This window comes from Corvus brachyrhynchos, unplaced genomic scaffold (genome assembly GCF_000691975.1).
Source record: "Corvus brachyrhynchos isolate BGI_N302 unplaced genomic scaffold, ASM69197v1 scaffold115, whole genome shotgun sequence".
NCBI lineage: Eukaryota > Metazoa > Chordata > Aves > Passeriformes > Corvidae > Corvus > Corvus brachyrhynchos.
The window spans coordinates 9758193-9777109 of record NW_008239553.1 but is presented as its reverse complement, the minus strand read 5'-3'; the positions used below and the strand labels follow the sequence as shown (position 1 = coordinate 9777109).

Below are 18917 nucleotides of genomic sequence, written 5' to 3'. Positions count from 1 at the left end.
TTTCCCTACCCAGGCGATCCCTGAAATTTTCATTGATTGTAAACTGGTGCTAGCACATATGCTAGGCATTACATTAGACTGCAAACCCTGTATCTTCAAAAAGAAGAGGATAGCAATGTGAACTGTTGAAGCTATGAAAAAAAGGTTTTAAAGGATTGGAACTGTGTATAATTCCAATCATGGAAATGTATTTCTGGTGGGATTAGAACTAGGAAATTGACTTTCTCATGGGAAAAGATAAGAAAGGAGAATTCTACTTTTAGCAAAGGAAAAGAGGGGTAATATAGGTGGCCATCCCCTATGGCTTTTGAACTCTAGTCCCGAGGCAGCACTGCTGACTTCCTAGTGCAAAACCTAGACACTTAAGGATACTCAGTTGTTGCCTGATTGATAAGGAGCACCATAGCGTGTGTGTCAGATATAATGTAAAGAACCAGTATTGATTTGTTTTTTCATGTTGATTTTCTAGTTTCCATGACTGCAGTAATAAGTTAACTTTTTGCTCTGCAATGTTGCCCAGAGCAATAAACCCAGAGCATTTATCTGGAGACACTGAACTGAGCTAAGGAGAGTGATTTGCCTTCTCCACAGCCACTCCACAAAAGCAACATTCGTAGACAGGTTTGTACGCATAATGTCTCCCAGGAATCTGAAAGGTGTGTGCTTAGTGGAAATAGTTCACTTTGCTAGGAACTGCTAATTTCCTGCATGTAGTTTATCTGAGACATTGTCACGTGTTTCCAGGGCAGGGGCACCCCCCAAAGAAGACTGATGTTACATTAAAAAAGTACCTTTACAAATAGAAAGATTCATTGCAGTCACTGGATCTGCTGAATTCATCTGCATGTATCTTCAAAATATTTTTTTTAACTTAAAATTGAAGGATTTAGTGACAGTAATCAAAACAGAGATAATATTGACTTCCAGATAACTGCCTGAGCTAATTATATTAGAAAAACTTTTTAATGTAAACTTAACAAAACAAGGTACAGTTTTGTAGAAGATTTGCAAAGTGTGTTTTGGAGGTCTCCAGAAACAAATTAAGATGATCAGTAATAGCAGAGGAGGATTTTTATTTGATTTTTATATGCAGTGAATCACTAATGAAGTTGCTATTATTTCCTGTAGTATTTCTCTTTTGCTACATGAGATGTTGTAAGATGCATGAACAGTTCTGAAACAGTTTTAGAAGTTATGCAAATGCTCAGAAGTCTGTAAGTTCTATTCTGAATTGGGCAAACTTGATTTGACCTACAGAGCATCACTCATGTTAAGAGAGACAGGGTAGAATTATTTTATTATTGTTGTGTGGCATTGTAATACCATTATTGAATAGTGACCAGCTGCATTACTAAAAGTTATTTTATTGTATCTTAAAATATAACAGCGTTACATATGCTTTTAATTCAGATTATAGAAACTATAAGGCAAGAGACAGTAAAAGGCTTTAGATGTCCTTGCTGGAATAAAGAATTCAGAATTCACTTTGTGATAAGCTCATAGATAGAAACAATATTCATTCCTCTTTTTTTTTTTTTCCCCTTTATTTTTTTCTTTCTCCTTCCCATCCAGGTGATTCTCAGATAATTGAAATGATGTTAGGGCAAGTAAGGATGGCTGTGACTTTAACATTCAAAAGCATTTGAATTGGTACACAATGAAATTCCTCATATGGACATTTGCTCCCCTGGACAGAAGTGGAATAGGTCAGATTTTTAGTTTTTGTAGACTGAATGGGATAATTTAGTTTTCCTATGACATTTCTTAGTCTTTTTCTCTTACTTTGTCCAGCAACTGAAGCATTTCTGTCCTAGTTATCAAGTAGAAATTGAAGTGGTGATGCTAGAAATGAAAGTGGCATTTCATCCTACGTTTCATGTTTTCCATTATTCTCAGAAGAACAGAAATATTTAACTTAGTAAAACTGAATATAGTCCTTCCTTTTTAACATTCATGCCAGAGGCAAAAGACAGCAAACATTTGGTTTCATCTTCTGAAGCTATATGCTCTTGAGATTTACGTAATTTGTATTTTCAACTGTTTTAAAGTTAAGCTCTCAGTGCCCTCCTGAAAAAGTACTGTTCATTAAACTACATATTTTTTGAAATTCATCTGTATTCTGGTTGTCTTGGCAGTGGTGCTATATTATTCTTAGTTGGATGGTTTACCAACCTGCAGAACTACTAAGGAGATTTAAGTGCTTTTTCTGAAAAATTGCTTCTCCTGAAATTTACCAGTTCCAAAGTATTTTGAGCTATTCTTTCTCTAGTTGCGTGGTACTGTGAAATTTCTGCAACTACAGTGTTATGTTTCATTTCAGGGTAATGTTCAGTGTGGAATATGATATACTTATAAAATTAAAGATAGGCAGACAGACAGTTGAGTCTGTCCTGCCTGAACATGAAATATGTTCCGAGCACCTCTTAAGCTGTATGATGACATGAAAAACCTAAGATTTATGGAATATCATCTGAACCTCTTCATGTTAAGAGCATCCTAGAAGATACTCTCTGCCTTAACTAACACTGGTTCAGTTCTCACTGTACTACTCTAGCAGACATTGATTATATGGGCTGTTGAATCCTTTTTTTAAAGTCGTTGCTGCATAATCCTGCTGGATTCAATTGGTAGATTTATTGACGGTAATGGCAGCTCCTGATTTATTTAAATGATAGCTCTGTATAGCATCTATTGGTAGATAAGAAAAAATTATACATATATATATATATACAGGTACAGAGAGATGGAAGTGTTTTATCTTAATAAGGCAATAATTATGTGTTGTGGTTATCTTTGTGTGTATATCAAGGCAGACTTTTCGATGTATTGCGGAAATTTTTTTTAAATCTTAAGAATTGTCATGAGTCTTGGGCGAGCAGACAGATCACCAATACCTCTCTAAGTACAAGTCAGAGGTGAGGTAGATAATTCAAGCATCTTATGTTCATTGTTAGAGGAAACAAAAAGAATTATTGATTTGGAAGGTAAGACTGCATAAAAGACAGTGAATTTAGCAGTCCTGGCAGTTTTGTCTATATAGAATGATTAATTAAGGGGGTAGCATGGATTGGATATTTCTCTTAGACAAAGTAATAATATCGCAGTTTGATATTTAAAAAAAAATTAAATATCTAGTAATTATGACTGTCATCAATGATATAATTCTTTCTAGATGGGAAAATGTATTCTCTGATTATAAAACATGAGTTGACTTATGATCATAAAATACCCATCAGGGAAGAAATGCTGGTTTTCAGAAACTGGGAAAGAAAGAAATATTTTAAATTGGTGTCTCTAGTGCAGCCTTTGCTATTTATTGGTCAGCCAAATATTGCCCACTTGGATTTCCACTGAGAACTTGTAGAAGCACAGTAAACTGAAATAAAAGTCTCTAATGAGGTATGTTGTGGCTCTGTACTCACTTTGTAGACGCCAAGTTAAGTAGTCAGGGGGTTTGTTTCTGACAATGAGAATCTTTTCTATTCCTTGACAGCCACGAGCTGTTGCTGGTTTTCGAGGAACGGTACGATACGCATCAATCAATGCTCATAGAAACAGAGTGAGTATCATCATCTGTATCATACCCATCTCAAGCAGCAGAAAGCAGTCAGTAATGCAGTTACTATTCATTTCCTTTTTTGTATTCTTATCTGTGCATTTGTTATGTAGAAATTAATAGTTACAAATTTTGTGAAACAATAATGTAATTTACAGTAGTTGAGGATAAAAGTGTTCTTGTACAAATAATAGTGATTTTAATACTTATCTTTGGTGTTCAATTTTATTGCAAGTTAAAAAAGTGAAGCTGCTGAGTTTTGTGAGGTCCGTAATGTCCAATATGTTGTCATAATGTCATACACTAAAGAAATCCGAATAAACAGAGATTTGCAATGTTACTTTAACACGCTTCAACTTTTATTTCCCTCTGTCTTCTGTGGAAATTTACTTGTATGTTTCTCCTTAAAATAGCCACAGGATTTAATTAACTTTTTTTGCAGCATAGGTTATATTAAATTTTATATAATAATTTAAGTCTTGAGCAGTAAAGAACTTATCTCCCCATTTGTTTAGGTATTTGTAATATGCTTTAGAATAATATTTCCTTTTACAGGAAATGGGTCGGCATGATGACCTCTGGTCTCTCTTCTACATGTTGGTGGAATTTGTGGTTGGGCAACTGCCTTGGAGAAAAATAAAAGATAAGGTAAACCTAGGGGTGAAACCAAAGAGCATGAGGGAGATTTCCTTCTGGATTCCAGGGAAATGCTGTGATAAAGATTCTACTTAGAATCATTGGCTCATTACTTTCAACATTATGTTTTCTACTGTTTTCTAGTGTTAGTTCTTGTGGCTAGTATCATGGTATAAAAAGCAATCAGATTTTACTAACTGTTCTAGGCAGAAAGTAGTAAAGGGCAGAAGTTAAGTGTATATTTACCACTTACTTCATTATTCCTGTTTTCACTTGAGTACCTTATTTCACCTATCAAATGCTTAAAATTTCTAATCTGTTTTGATTATTTGTGAAATAGGCATTTCTTATTTGCGGGTGAACAAAAGTGGTTTAGGCAATATGCAGTAGTGTCTTTAGTCATATGTCGTAGGTGCAGTATGCAAAGAAACAATATCTAATCGGCCTGTTACTACTTCTTCCATCTTCTTTTGAAATTATACTGAAACCAGCTTACTCTCTGGTGTGGTTTATGTATGGTTATGGAGATGACAGTGTGGTGTATAGGTAACATCTCCTTTTTGGGTTTGGTTTACACATCTTACATGACTGAATGTACACCAAAAAGTGACTGAACTTCACATGATGCAGCAGGACATCTACATCTTTAAAACATACTATTAGGAAGGGTTGGAGTGCTTAGTGACAGCTCTTTGTATCAGTCAGCATTCAAACACAAACAACACAAACACAGTAGAAAATGAAATGGCTTTTCATATTGAATTTGAAGTTTTTACATTTTTTTCCCAGTGTATTGAGGCCAATGACAGAGTGTCTTATCTTGCTATCTGGTGTAGAATGGCCTTTCTCAGTACCATTCAGTGTAGTGTAGTGACCTGTCTCTCTGGCTAGTAGTGTATTGAATGGCTGTAACAGACAATGAGAGTATGTTGTAACAGCGAATGAGGGTGTGGTAATGTTTTTTGTGTTACTTCTAGGAGCAAGTGGGCTCCATTAAAGAAAGGTATGAACACAGACTTATGTTGAAACATCTTCCTCAAGAATTCAATGTCTTTCTGGATCACATTTCTAATTTGGATTACTTTACAAAGCCTGATTACCAGGTAAACACTTGTACTATTTTGTCTTTCTGTTTTATAAAGAAGAGAATTTTATGCTGTTTCGTCTTCAATTTACTTTGATTTCATTGTGTAATCTTGGTAGTTATTATGGTTTTGCCACCACAAAGTTAATTTAATGACCATTTATTGCCACAGAAACTTTGTGGTTCAAACATGTAATTTTTTTCCATTCGGCATGTGTAAGGCTGTTAAGTTTCTAAAAACAATTGACAGCTGCTTTTCAGACAGTATTCTGTTAGGATTGGGAGTTGTCCTACTGTCATAGCCTCTAGTAGGTGCTCTGTAAGTTAATTGATCAGATTGTTCTCTCAGTGATTGTCATTCTGGCAGTTTTCCAAAATCTGGAACTCAGCACCTACAGCTAGAGCACAACATGCACTCATGGTGTATTTTCAAGACTGAAGTATTGCATACAGAGATCACAGAAATCTAGTCATTGCTCTTTGTTTAAGAGAGTATTGCCTGCTGAAATGGGCAGCCTCTGCTCACCGATAAAGTGGTATGTGCTGAGAGGATATGCTGTAGAATGTGTCTTAACTCACTCAGTGTTGACCTATGATTAAACAATAAATAAAGGTAGAACTTTTTTCCAGTTTGTGGAAAGCAGCAGAGGAATGCTTGGGAAAAGCAGAGAGGGAAAGACTTGAGAGTTTTTTGAGTCTCACACACCCAGAAGTTGAACCGATCGAATAGCGCACCATGACAAGCTGTCCCTGTGTGCCTTCCTTGTGGCTCCCAGAAACACACATTCCTGTCAGCTTCCCACCTGCAGTACCTATCTGCCTCCTGTGCCTTTGTTCAACTTCCTAACTCAGTGAAATCACTGAAGGAATGGTTTTCTGTTGGTGTTCAAGTGTATTTGGTTCAACTGAATAAATAAACCTGACTAATTCCGGAATTGTAACTTTGATAAGAGCTTTGCTTGGTAAGATTAACAAGAAATAAAGATATATAAGAATTGAAATCAGAACTGAAAATCTCAAGGAATAACTGATTTCCTGTAAGTGGATTTCTCTAAATATACCGGTATATTATTCTGAACATTTGCAAAATAAATAAATCAATTTTTGTGAAAAAATTTGAATGTTAAAAAACCACTTATTACAAATACAAAAAATGTTCAGTATTCCTGAAAAATAAATACTTTGATTTTTTCTCCCCCCTTTTCTATTACAAATTTCCATGAAATTTATCCTATAGTTTACAATTAAGTGAGGAAAATGTTTTGAATGTTTTGTGTGCCTGGTTATAAAGATGTATCAGATTTTTTTTTTCCTATGGTAAAAAGCACTGTTGTAGAGATTTTGATGTTGCATAGAAAAACCTTGGTTATAGACTGGTAAATATGTTTTACATTATATAGGCTGAATGATAAAGCATATAGACAGTCATATTTTTGCAAATCCTTTTTTGTGTTCTATTTGTATCTAACACAGCACATGCACTCAGTGATTAACACAATACCAGGACAGAGTTCTTCCATGACAGAAACAGCCCAGTACTTTACAGTCCTGTGGCTGGTCATGGAACATTTGCAGTTGTGTAGCTGCAGCCTGAGCCTTACAAGACAGTCTTGCTCATGTGCTTTAGACCAGAGCAGAGTGGTTTTATTTAGAGTGGTGAGAACGTTCTTTTAAACTCCGGTCTCTCTTAACTTGTGTTTGCAGTGGTGCTGTTCCTACCTACTGTATGTATCATTCTATGTATTTATGTGTGGGCACTGAACAAGAATGTATGTACCTCCCTGGTTGACATCCCTGCTTTGGAGAGTTTATAGTCTAAAAAGTTCATGACCTAGGCCAAGAAGCCACATTTGATTTGGCAATGTCAGATGTTTATTTTGTTCAGGTATTTGTGCATAAGTTGCCTCAGCTTCCTGACATCCTTAAGCATTTGAGTTTGTATTTGCCTTATAGAAGAAATTGATGAAAATATTTAAAGGAGAATGACCTTAAAAATTACTTCAGAGACACTGCTTAAGGGTTACAGGAAGAGAAGAAAAAACCAGAGTACATAAGAGACAGAGTGAACTATGACTTTGTGCTGTTCTGTAGGGTTACAGAAATGACTGGGACAGGTGGCACATGGAAGGTTCTTGAGAGTAAAGATTAAATGCGTGAGACCACTCTATACAAGAGAAATGATCCAAACTTCCCATCTATTTTAAGTTGCCAAAGGGTATGCCAAAGGAGAAGGTTGAAAAATTTTCAGCATCCTGGATTGGAAAACAGGATGAAACCTAGATTTAACTTTTAGTGGGAAAAAAAAATAGAAATGTTACAGAGTAAGAGAATAATATAGACACAGCCTTCCCATCAGTAACTAGAATGAGACAAAGTTTAATTCACAGAGAGAGGAAAGTAGATGCCATTTGTTTCTCTGCCATGGACACCAGTTTTCTAAATGCTTTTTCATATCATAAAATGAGGATTGAAAACTTAGACATTTGTGTAGTTTAAATGTCAGCATTATATGAAGTAAATGATATGTGGTTCTTAATGACAAAAATGTATGAATTAGCAGATCAGTAGCCTTTCCTACATCTCATTCATTTCCTTGGTTTCATGGTGTTACCAAATACATTTTTTTCTCTGCCTGTTCTGGAGCCATTGTATGGTATTCTGCAGCAATGTAGTTATGCTTCTGTGTGTGTGTGTGTGTGTATTTCTGTGTTTTTGTAAAAGTCTATGGTGTATCTTTGCCTCATGCCTGATAAAAACAACAGATGTGGATTTTTTTTCCTGTTTTAATAAAATGAAATTTTGTATATCTTGACTTCAAAATCTTGAAAAATGAGAAGTGTTTCATATAAAAAGCTGTCTTTTTTTAATGTTGTCAGTATTACAGGGGATGCTTCGTAATTGCTTGGTCTCTTAGACAAAAATGAACCTTATTAACTTTTTTCTTTATTTTTAGCTTCTTATGTCTGTGTTTGACAACAGCATGAAAACATTTGGGGTTATTGAAAGCGACCCTTTTGACTGGGAGAAGAGTGGAACTGATGGCTCTCTGACAACAACAACAACTTCAACCACCCCTCAGTTGCACACTCGTCTTACGCCGGCTGCAATTGGGTATGCACGGTGTGGTCTCTACAATGGCAGCTACAGAGGGGCTTCCTACCAAAGGGAAATTATCTCCATAATTCAGTTTTTTTCTGCAGGATTTTGAATGCATAGAGGAAGGGAGGTTTGGGAGCATTTGAAGTATTTCCCTTTTTAGGGTTCCAGTTCATACTATCCTGAAAGATCAGCACTGCAGTTCTAAAATGATAGCAATAAAAATAGTACTCCAGGAAATTGCATGTAAATTTGCTCATCCATCCTTCGCTAAATCATATTTTGTGAAACTAAATAATGTATCCTGAGTTTAAGTGCCTGGAAATTTAACTGCCTGGAAATAAACCCGTTGTTTTCTGTAAGCTTGGAATAAAATTATAGCTGCAATTTCCTTGTAAGTTTGAAAAATGGATGGATCTTTATAAGAAATTTGGAAATAGATTTCAGTTGTGTTTCAAATAATATTTAATGTGTTATTTGAGATATGCTGTAATGAAATAAATTGGACAAGATGTGATGTTTAATAAGACCCCTACTCATCTCAGGGGTTTGAAGAATATAAGAGGTGTTTATGGATGAATGTAGGGAGTGTTTATGCGTGAGGAGGAAGACTTTGTGCTTGTTCTAAGCCTTGAATAGATCAGCTTTTAGCTAAAAATTGAAGGAGAATGTTTGGACAGTGTAATGAAGCTGAAAAATGCCAGTATTTAATGTATTAAATTCTCAGTATTTCAAGGTAAGTTTAAAAAAAAAAAAAAGTTAAAGTAAATATCATCTGACACCAACTGGTTGTCTTGTATAACTGTTAAGATTGCTCAGGTATATGGTGTGTGCTGTTGGATGCAGTGAAGCAGACAGGGAGTTTGCATATGATTCAGTCCCATTATCCCACTAAGCATCACACTAGAGTTACTGTTAGTCCTGGCTGCAAGTAACAGCTTTGGTAACTGTAAAGGAATGACTTCTGTCTGACTTTCTGAGCATTCAGTTTTTAGGACCAGCAGTGCTTCAGTTTCAGATGTTGAGCTAAGCCTTAGCCCTACATAGCTTCAAGTCAATTGGACTAGAGAACTTCAATTAAAATGTGATGTCTTGTTAGTGTTGTGCTTATGCTTTGATTATCAAGAATGGGAGCAAACTAGCACTTTGATAAGAATAATTATTAAAACATCATTTAGTTTGCTCAGTAATTGTTCTTCTTCTATCAAATTTTCGGGAAACAGAATCTAACTTAGGAAAGTTGCCATTAATTTTTTGAATAGAAGAATACGTATAGAACAGTCAGGAGAGAAGTTGAGCCTGGACATGATCTCTAACAAATTTTCTCAGAAGTGCTTTCAAAAACATTCAGAAACCCAGCATTTATGTGATAGTTTTTATGATTTATATTATTTTGTTATGTACCTAAATTAAATAAACTGTGAAAGCCAGGAAATAGGGGATTCTATATTAAATAATTTCCAAGATTTAGTTTTCTACAGAAACATTATTTTCTTTCTAAGTTTTTGTTTGTTTGTTTCTTTTAAAATAGAAAATAATTTCTGTGAACACATGAGAGTATAGAAATTTTTACTTTTCTGGTTTTGTTTTTAAACTACTTTTGTAGAATTGCCAATGCCACTCCTATCCCAGGAGATCTGCTGCGGGAAAACACAGATGAAGTATTCCCTGATGAACAGCTCAGTGATGGAGAAAATGTTATTCCAGTTGGTGTATCACCAGAGAAACTACCTGGATCCCCTGGGCATCAGCGTCCTCAGGAAAAAGATGTTTGGGAAGAAATGGATGCAAACAGAAACAAAATAAAATTGGGGATCTGTAAGGTACTTTCAAATCTGCATTGTGAAGACCATCTTTGAACAGTTTCTTGTCCTCATAGGGTTTGCTTCACTTGGTGGTTTTGTCTCCGTAAGATATTGTACCTTTGTACTGATCCAGAGGTTCATTGGTTGGTCTTTAGAAGAGAATGCTGCTTTATTTTCAAAAGTGGTCTGTGAGAATTGGTTCCTATCTGCCTTATTCAAAACCACAGTATTTCACACTTAGACAGATGTAGCCTGTTTCTTGATATAACAGTGTTTTTAACATGAAAATGGATCTAGTACTAAAATGTTCTTTATCTAGGAGAGCTGTCTAGTTTGATGCTGTTACTTGTTATTTGCTAGGAAAAAAAAGTATTGTGGGAAAGAACAAGGCATGGTGCCTGTTTTCAAATGTGCTTATTTGGCTGGTTGGTTTTTTACCAAAGATGGAGAAAGATTGTTCTGGTTTAAAGAAAGGCACTTTCTATTACACCTGTAGAAGCTAAGGATGATCATGACTTCCCAGCCATGTTCATTCCAATCATGTTCAGTTATTATTCTAAATCATGTTCAGTCATTATTAAGACAGAATGCAGTTGCACTAAAACATAGTTTAAAGTCACAGCAATATTTAGTAGATTTAGTGTATAAAAGTGTTATATGCTCCAGAGGATCAAAAAGCCTGGAAGCTAACTTCTCTTTAATAAGAGCACTTGACTGTAAAGCAGACCAAGTGCCAGGTTTCAGACCATTATTGAAGAAAATTTCAGAGGTGGGTGTGAAATATTAGAGTAAATGTAACTTACTGGGTCTTTGAGACTCCTGTTCTCAGACCTACCCAGAACTAGTATATTACTAGTGTTTTGTCTGTTGTAGGTGTGTGCTGAAGAGCTTATCTAAACTACCTTAACAATAGCATGAACTTAAGGACTGTTCCAAATACAAATTGGCTTTTCACATTCTAAACACTTGGAGGGTCTTCACCATGTAGCACCTTGTCTTCCTCTGTTTTGCCACTCCTAGCGAGTTACATTTTTACTTTACATTTTGCACAGGCTGCCACAGAGGAAGAAAATAGCCATGGACCAGTGAATGGAATACTTAATGCCCCAAGTCTTGGTTCTCCAATTCGAGTTCGCTCAGAGACCACCCAGTTAGACAGAGATGTTCCACTGGTGCGAAAGTTACGTTCCATTCACAGCTTTGAACTGGAGAAGCGTATGACGTTGGAGTCTAAGCCCGACACCGATAAGTTTCTTGAGACCTGGTAAAGAAATTATTTTATTCTTCTGATTAGATCTTTTAAGGATATGTAATTAGGACACGATTGTCTTTCCTCTGCTGTGTGAAGAGCAGGAATAGAGCTGTTGAATATGCTTATTCAAGCTAGAGCAAATTATTGTTCATAATATTGCTCAATTAATGAATTTCACTACTTGACAACTTCTTTAGAAAATGATTATTGCTAGAATACAGTTGGAGTCGGACTTCCACACTTGGGAATTTTGTATTTCAAGGCCTAGTGGTGTAACCCCAGTGTTCATTAACTTTTTCTTCAGTGACATACTCTTGACAGTTAGTACAACTCATCCCAAATAAGAAGGTTGACATCAGGTATTTAATAGAGGTAACATAAGATTAGGGTGTATGACATGAGAAGGGAGGTTTACAAAAAGTGGAGTGAAGAAGTTAGAAATCTACCTGCATGCAGCAGGCTTAGTTATGCCCAAAGGTGTTTCACCAACATAAAAAAATCTTGATAGAAGACAGAGATCTTAAAATGGAATTTAAAGGTAGAGAAGAGACAGATGTATGAAAACCAATTCAAACAGTTTGCTTATGTCTAGAAAGAATACAGGGAGAGGAACACAGTGAAATCTGACTGAAAGGCAGAGGCTGAGTGGGGACAGTAGAAGAGGGCTGGGGTGATGACAGTGGCAAAATACTTCTAAATACTTCCTAGGGGAGCTTGGAATTTGAATTTGTTTGATGAAGCAAATTATGCAAAGCGTAAGTAAGGAATCAATCAAAACAATAAATAACATTCTTCTTGAAAGCATATAATAAAAAGCATATAATAACTGCTGCAGGAGACATCTGTTTCTTCTATTCCTCTTTGAGTCTCTGCTTTGTAACAAATTAAGTACAGTGGACATCTGTGGTAACCTCACTACTGAGTTTTTTTTCTCTCACAATTCTCCCTTCTGGTAATTATATTTACAATACAACATGATACACTACAACTAAAATAAAAAATGAGTATATTTCTAAGACCATCCATCCAATTTTACTTGACATCAGACTTATTTGTCTCAAACTGTGGATCTTTGAACCATTGTAAGTTGTTCTAGAATGACAACAAATTTTTATATAAATCTAGTTTTCTTCTACTGAAAGCACTCAAATGTAACTTACATTATTTAATTAATTCTTAACTAATTCAGGTATTAACTTCTTTTCTCTAAGTTTGGAGAAGAAGCAGAAAGACTTGAATGTGGCAGAGACTCCTGTTGCTGCTGTTCCTCCTCTTTCTCAGAAAACTTTGGTTCCTGCTCCTGTGACTGGCCGCACAGACCATGTTTGGCATTATGATGAAGAATATCTTCCAGATGCTTCAAAGCCGGTGTCAGCTAATTCTCCTGACCATGCTGATGGTGTTATGAGCAATGGATTTGTAGCTGTTAACCTAAGCTCCTGCAGGCAGGAGGTTGATTCTAAAGAATGGGTCATAATAGATAAGGAACGGGACTTGCAGGACTTCAGGACAAATGAGGCTTTGGGGCACAAAATGACTGGAAGTCCCTCAGAGGAGGAGCCAGAGGTACTACAAGTTCTAGAGGAGTCCCTTCCAGAAGAGAAGTCCAGAGAGGGTGGTTGGGCAGGAAACAATGTCCATGCTAAGAACCAAACTTCAGGGGTGGAGTTTGTTCTAGATGCGGAATGTCATCCTGCTGCGTCTGAACAGCTTACAGATAAATTGGAACTTCTGTCTGGAGCTGCAGGACAGCTTCTTGCTGCCACCCCTACAAGTCCTATGGAAGCTCAAGCAGAAGGAGCACTCACTCCGGTAAGAAAACCTCTTCTTTATTCAGAATTATAAGAGGAACGGGTAAAAGGTGGTGACTAAAATACAGTAGTGTAGCAGAAATTCCTAGTTTCAGCAGGTGTGGGACTTGATTCTTGAAGAATGATCTTCCGCATTCCATATATACAACTGTCTACAGTCATCCATGGAAATGGCTAATTGTTCTGCAGGTGTGATCCACAGAACTGGCCACATTTAACAAAAAGTTATTTATCTATATATCTGTCTATCTAAAGAAGCTCCTTGTGTAGTGATTCCTAATCAGTGAGACACACATGCAAACATATATTTATTATATTTGCAGTACATAAACATAAAATTACAATTGAATATGAAAAATACTGTGCTACAATGTTTCATGTGTTCCAGGAAAAGTCGAAGTGGCTGAAATTAGATACAGTTTCTTGCTCTCACCTCTCACTATGATTCCTGCAATGTTTGCTTTTGGAATTCACTTTGTTTCTTCTTGTTTCTTCCGAAATTTCTAATGGTCCTTATACAACTTGTTGCCTTTTATAAAGTGTTGCTGCACTTCTAAAATACTGTTGCAACTCTTACTTTACTCTCATCTTTTTCACTGAGACAGATTGCTTTGCTTCCATTGCATATTCTTGTTTTTCTCTTTTTCCATTTTTTCTGAAGAACTCTCAGTGGCCCAGTTTTTGAACATTTACTTTTTTCTCCTCTGTCACTGTTTCTAAGCAAAGATTTCTTTGCCTTTACTTAAGAAGTAAGTGAGGTTAATGGTTAAGTGATTGGGAATCACCTCATGGTTTTATTTCTCCCCTGATTTAAGTAGATATTGTGGCATCTATGATTTAAAGGTCAATTCTTTTAAGCTCCCCTGAGGCAAGAAACCTGGCTATATTTTTTCTTCATGTGTTACCACTTTTTGTGAAAGTTACAGCCAGCTCATTAGAAAAAGAAACTTGTCACCAACTACTCATTTATTATAAGGTGTGGAATATCCTTTATGCTGAAAATGAACTACTCAATGTAATTAACTATAGCGGCACACTAAAATTTCAACTACACCTCGGTTCTCAGGGAAAATGCAAGATCATATCTTTCAGACAAGATTATATTTAGACATCATACTTTAAATTATGTAGTTTATAAAAGATTCATTTTGTATGATAGAAAATATAGAACTGCCTTAAACAACAGATTTTTGAGATTTAATTTGAAGTATTAGTTGCATGGAAGAGTTTTTGATGGGTTAGAAACCTTTAAAGGTGAAAAGTTAAATTTTCAAGCTGTTCAGTTTTTGTATTTTAAGGTCAGTTTTAGTAAAACAGACAAGAAAGAGCAGCACTTGGTCTTGTACAAAATGCTAATTATCAAGTGTTTTTATTTCAAAAGCCATTAGAAACAGCTTGTAATTTTATATGCAAATGCACTATACAACACTTTATACAAATGTGGCTCTTTTTGGGGAAATAGCTGTTTTACTTGAAACTAAAAGTAGAGGTGGTACAAATATTATGTAGTACAGTGCAAAGAACGGACAATATCTTTGACAAGGAAAATGCCTCAGAACATGGGAGCAGAAACGGTTGCAAACAAATAATTATAAGTTGCATTGGAAGAAATACTGGCTGAAGTAGATGCTCAGGTGAAATTATATTTTAGTTTGGCTTTGCAAGGAGATAAGTAATATTTGTCATGACCTCAAAAATGTGGGAAATTAATATGGTTTATGTTATGCTGGAAGGGCAAGTTGAGTGCAAGATGAATGGCAGGAAGGAACTTGATGTTTCAAAGGTGAATCGTGTACAATAGAAAACATAAACTGACCTGGGAATAAAGAAAATAGAAATTATTTGGCCAGTTTAGGAGCTGGGAACAGAGTGTGTCTGTACAGAGTGTCTACTCCAACTGTGATGGCAATTTGTGGTAGTCTTCCATCTACTTCGTTAGCCCTTGAAAGCCACACAAAGCCCAAGAGGATATTTCAGGGTGAGTTTTTCTTTTTGTCCTTCATTGATGTATTCCACTTCATAAAGGATACTTAAATATTCCTTATGATGGGTACTAGTTCTGATAGGTGAGTGTTCTAGTCACTTCATGGGGAGAAGAAAGTGTGTGTATATATGCCTCTTCTTACAGTCATTCTCCCTCTTCAAAAGTCCTGGTGACCTTAGGGTGCTGTTTGGTAGAGTCCTTTTCTTTCTTCCTCAGAGTACTTACCCACCTGAAACTGTTTTTTCAATGTGGTCCTCGGCTGTGCATCAGATATTCTTGTTCTTTAGTAATTTTTTCTAGGTAGCACCTTCCTGACAAGAAAAATAATAGGCAAAGGTCATTCTTTACTTTTCTGATACTTTAATTTACTGATTTAATTATATTGCACTGGTTACTAAGAGGGGGCTTGAATCCAAGAATGTTAATTTTAGGACTATAAATCAAATATGTATTACTAAAAGGGGTTAAAAATAGATGTTGAAATTATAGTAGTATAGAAGCTTAATATAATTACTGAAATAGTTCATTCATTTCAAACAGCTTGAAACTCTAGGACATGCCAGCATTCATGATCATCATGCTTATGAGTATGTCTCCCATGTGGATATCTACTGACCTGCTTCACTATCACTTAGAAGAAAGTATGGTTATGCTGTTTGAGTTTATTCTGATAGGTTTGTTAAATATGCAAGCAATTACTTCAGTGGTGAATGAATAAACTAGTTTTCCTATCGTAAGTCTTAAGTATTTTTAAAATTTTTTCCTTTTTACTTTGATGATTCTTCTTTGTTCTTTATTTCTTTCAGGGCTTTATTGTTCACTATTTTACTAAGTAGCAGCATGGATGTTTCTGTATGAGAAACTAATATTTCCTACACTCACTCATAATTTTATTTTCTCTTGAAGGAAAGAAATTGCTGGTTTGCAGTTCTTCCATTTGTAGATAAATGCTCTTCCTGAAATTATGTGTGTATGTGGACTTCCTGTAATTGTTGATAATATCACTTTTTACCTGTTATACACAGCATCAGCATTCTTTTAAAAATGTAAAGATGCACCGGTTAAGAAAGGAAACTTGAACTCAAAAAATAAGAGAGAAAAATGTGTAAGTTATTGGCTTGGGGATGAGAAAGTCTCAGGCATAAAAAATTACAGCAGATTATGCTATCTCTTGTGAAAAAAATCCTGCAGGTAAGAGAAATATTTTTCATGTTAAAAGTCATGGTTTTCCAGTTGCAATACAGATTCTGTGTGCTACCAGCAAATACCAGTTTGATCTGGCTTAGTTGTGGGCACATGATCACATATCTGTTGAACTACTCAGAGCATGCTAAGGGTATATGCGCTGACTTTATGCTTTAATAATGGCTTTATGTTGACTTTGGCTGCAGGACAGACAGTGGGTGATTTGCTGTAATATCTGCTGGTATGAAGCTAATTTGTCAAAAGAATTTGAGCTGATCTAGACTAATAGTGGATTTATACTGGAGCAGCACTTTGCATCATATGGCTCTAGTTTTCTTTTCCTACACCTGGTGCTAATGGGCTAGAGCTGGACTTTCTATGTTGCGCAACCACAGCCTCATTAATTTCCTGTGTTTGTATTGAATTGCAAAGAACTCCATACAGTGCATGCACATAACCTTGCAGCATATATTTGTCAAGCAGATATTTCAGTAAATAAATAATGGATTTGAAGTAATTAAACACGTAACAGCTCTTTACATCTTCATCTTCAGTTTAAATTAAACAACAATTTGCTTTGGTCCCACTTGGCTGACAACACAAATTCCTGTAGATATATAAATGTGTGTGTGTGTGTGTGTTATAGAAGAGGGTTTACAGTGTGAATCTATTTATTTTTATTATTTAGAAATATTGCTGAAATGGAAATTTTGTATGTTGAGGTACTATTATGTTTTATCAAAAGCTTGCTCTTAAATTTCTATTTATTTTTGAGTTCTAAGTTATTTAATTTTCATGTACCTTCTATTCTCATTTGCTGCTTTTATGAGACACTGGAAATACTTTTTTTTCCAGTTGCAAGTCAGCTATGCATTGTGGGAACTGAAGCTTTAGTATTGGCACAGCTAAAAGATACCTTTTCCTTAGAAATGGAAATGGTTGCTAGATGCTCTCGCTTTCCAAAGGATGTAAGTTAGAATTGCAAATATCATGGTAGGAAACAAAAAGTCACCTTCATGAAGTATGAAATCTGCAGAAAATTTTTTTATCTCTACTCTTCATGGTTTTCTCTAACTGTAATTGGAACAAAGAATTGCAAACTATGTATGGCAATCTCATTTACAGATATTTAAATGTGTCGCCATCAGATATTTATTCAGTGCTGGAAAAGGTCTTGCAAAAACTCAGTTGATTTCAGCTTTGTATATCAAAACTATAAGTTTATTAGAATCATCAGTAAGCAATTTTAAAATGTACTTTGTCTAAAATTAATAGTTTGGAAGACGTTACAGTTCCTATTCTTTTTTCTTACCTCTTATCTAAATGCTTGAATTAATGTAGTTCAAGATGAAGCAATTGTTCCTTGATTCTCCAGGGTAGTGTATCCTTCTAGTTTGGTCCCACATTTGGGAAACTTCATGAGAACTGTTTAGTATTAACCTTACTGATTAATCCTGTCAGGTGCAGTTCTTAATGTATGCTTCTATTGCCACAGCTGTAAAGCCTCCAGTGGGTGTATATGCTATAAATATAGTAATCTCAGAAACACAAATATGATGTTGCATGGATATGCTAAGCATTTGAAAGGACCAGTCAATGGTCAACTTGTCAACCATCAACTGATGTACACAATGTCCTTGAAACTGACTGTGTAAGTTTATTAAGTTTGCCCAAGCTTGTTACTGACCAGTTATAACAGTTGGAATGGTTGGACTTAGCGAACCTGATTTTATTTTCCAACCTAAATGATTCTATGATTCTAAGACTTGAGTGAATGAAGATGCCAGCTAGAGAAATGTTCCTCGCTCTTGATTTTGATTCTGGATTTTTGAAAATGGGTGATGAAAAATGTGAAGATTAGACTTAAGACACCTAAATTATGAGCTTTCAGCCTCTTAGGGAGGTGTGAATATGGTTTTTAAGGCAATGCATATAGGCAAGACATAAACAAGAATTTTAAAAATATATTCAACCTTATTTTCTTCCCCGCCATGTTGTTCTCACAGCTCAGCTCATGTCATATGCTGCATTTCTCCACTCCAAGAATTTCAAGTCCCATCCTCCGCACCATGAGCCCTATAGCCTATCTATCCATCCACTTGGACCCTCTGAGGGAGGCTGGTTTACCAAGGAGTCAGTCAGCTGAGAGCCACTCCTCTTCCTCCCGATCAACTGGTCGTAGGCAGCTTCCTGTCATTCCCTGTGGCAACAAGTTCCCCCCTGTCATTCGCATCTCAAAAGCACAACTTGAGCAGGTGAATAAGCCTTGTCTTCATAAAAGTGACTGCACTGTAGCAGTCACCCGTGAAGTTTAACATTTTCAGTTGCTCTGCACAGTCTGCTAGTAGGCATATGCTGGTCATACTTCTATACACAGCATCCTAAAAGTGTTTTGAAAGATCAAGTTGGGGAGTAAGAGTGGATCTTTTTTGGGAATAGAGTTGGGAATACTCTGTGAGGAAGATACATTGTCCCACTTAGAAGAGGGGACTATTTAAAGAGCTGTTA

The 18917-nt window shown here is 35.8% G+C and overlaps 1 protein-coding gene across 2 annotated transcripts in view; it reads left to right on the top strand.

The window, feature by feature from the left end:
- TTBK2 (tau tubulin kinase 2) overlaps positions 1-18917 on the top strand; it is a 62045-nt gene that overhangs the window by 25111 nt on the left and 18017 nt on the right. Inside the window, exons 6-13 of one of the 2 annotated variants that reach the window (XM_017742065.1) lie at positions 3494-3559; positions 4112-4204; positions 5170-5295; positions 8230-8387; positions 9979-10195; positions 11230-11441; positions 12641-13241; positions 18416-18664. In XM_017742065.1, the coding sequence (XP_017597554.1) occupies positions 3494-3559; positions 4112-4204; positions 5170-5295; positions 8230-8387; positions 9979-10195; positions 11230-11441; positions 12641-13241; positions 18416-18664 (1722 nt within the window). The remainder of the gene's footprint in view (positions 1-3493; positions 3560-4111; positions 4205-5169; positions 5296-8229; positions 8388-9978; positions 10196-11229; positions 11442-12640; positions 13242-18415; positions 18665-18917) is intronic. The other variant, XM_008639482.2, reaches the window with a different exon arrangement.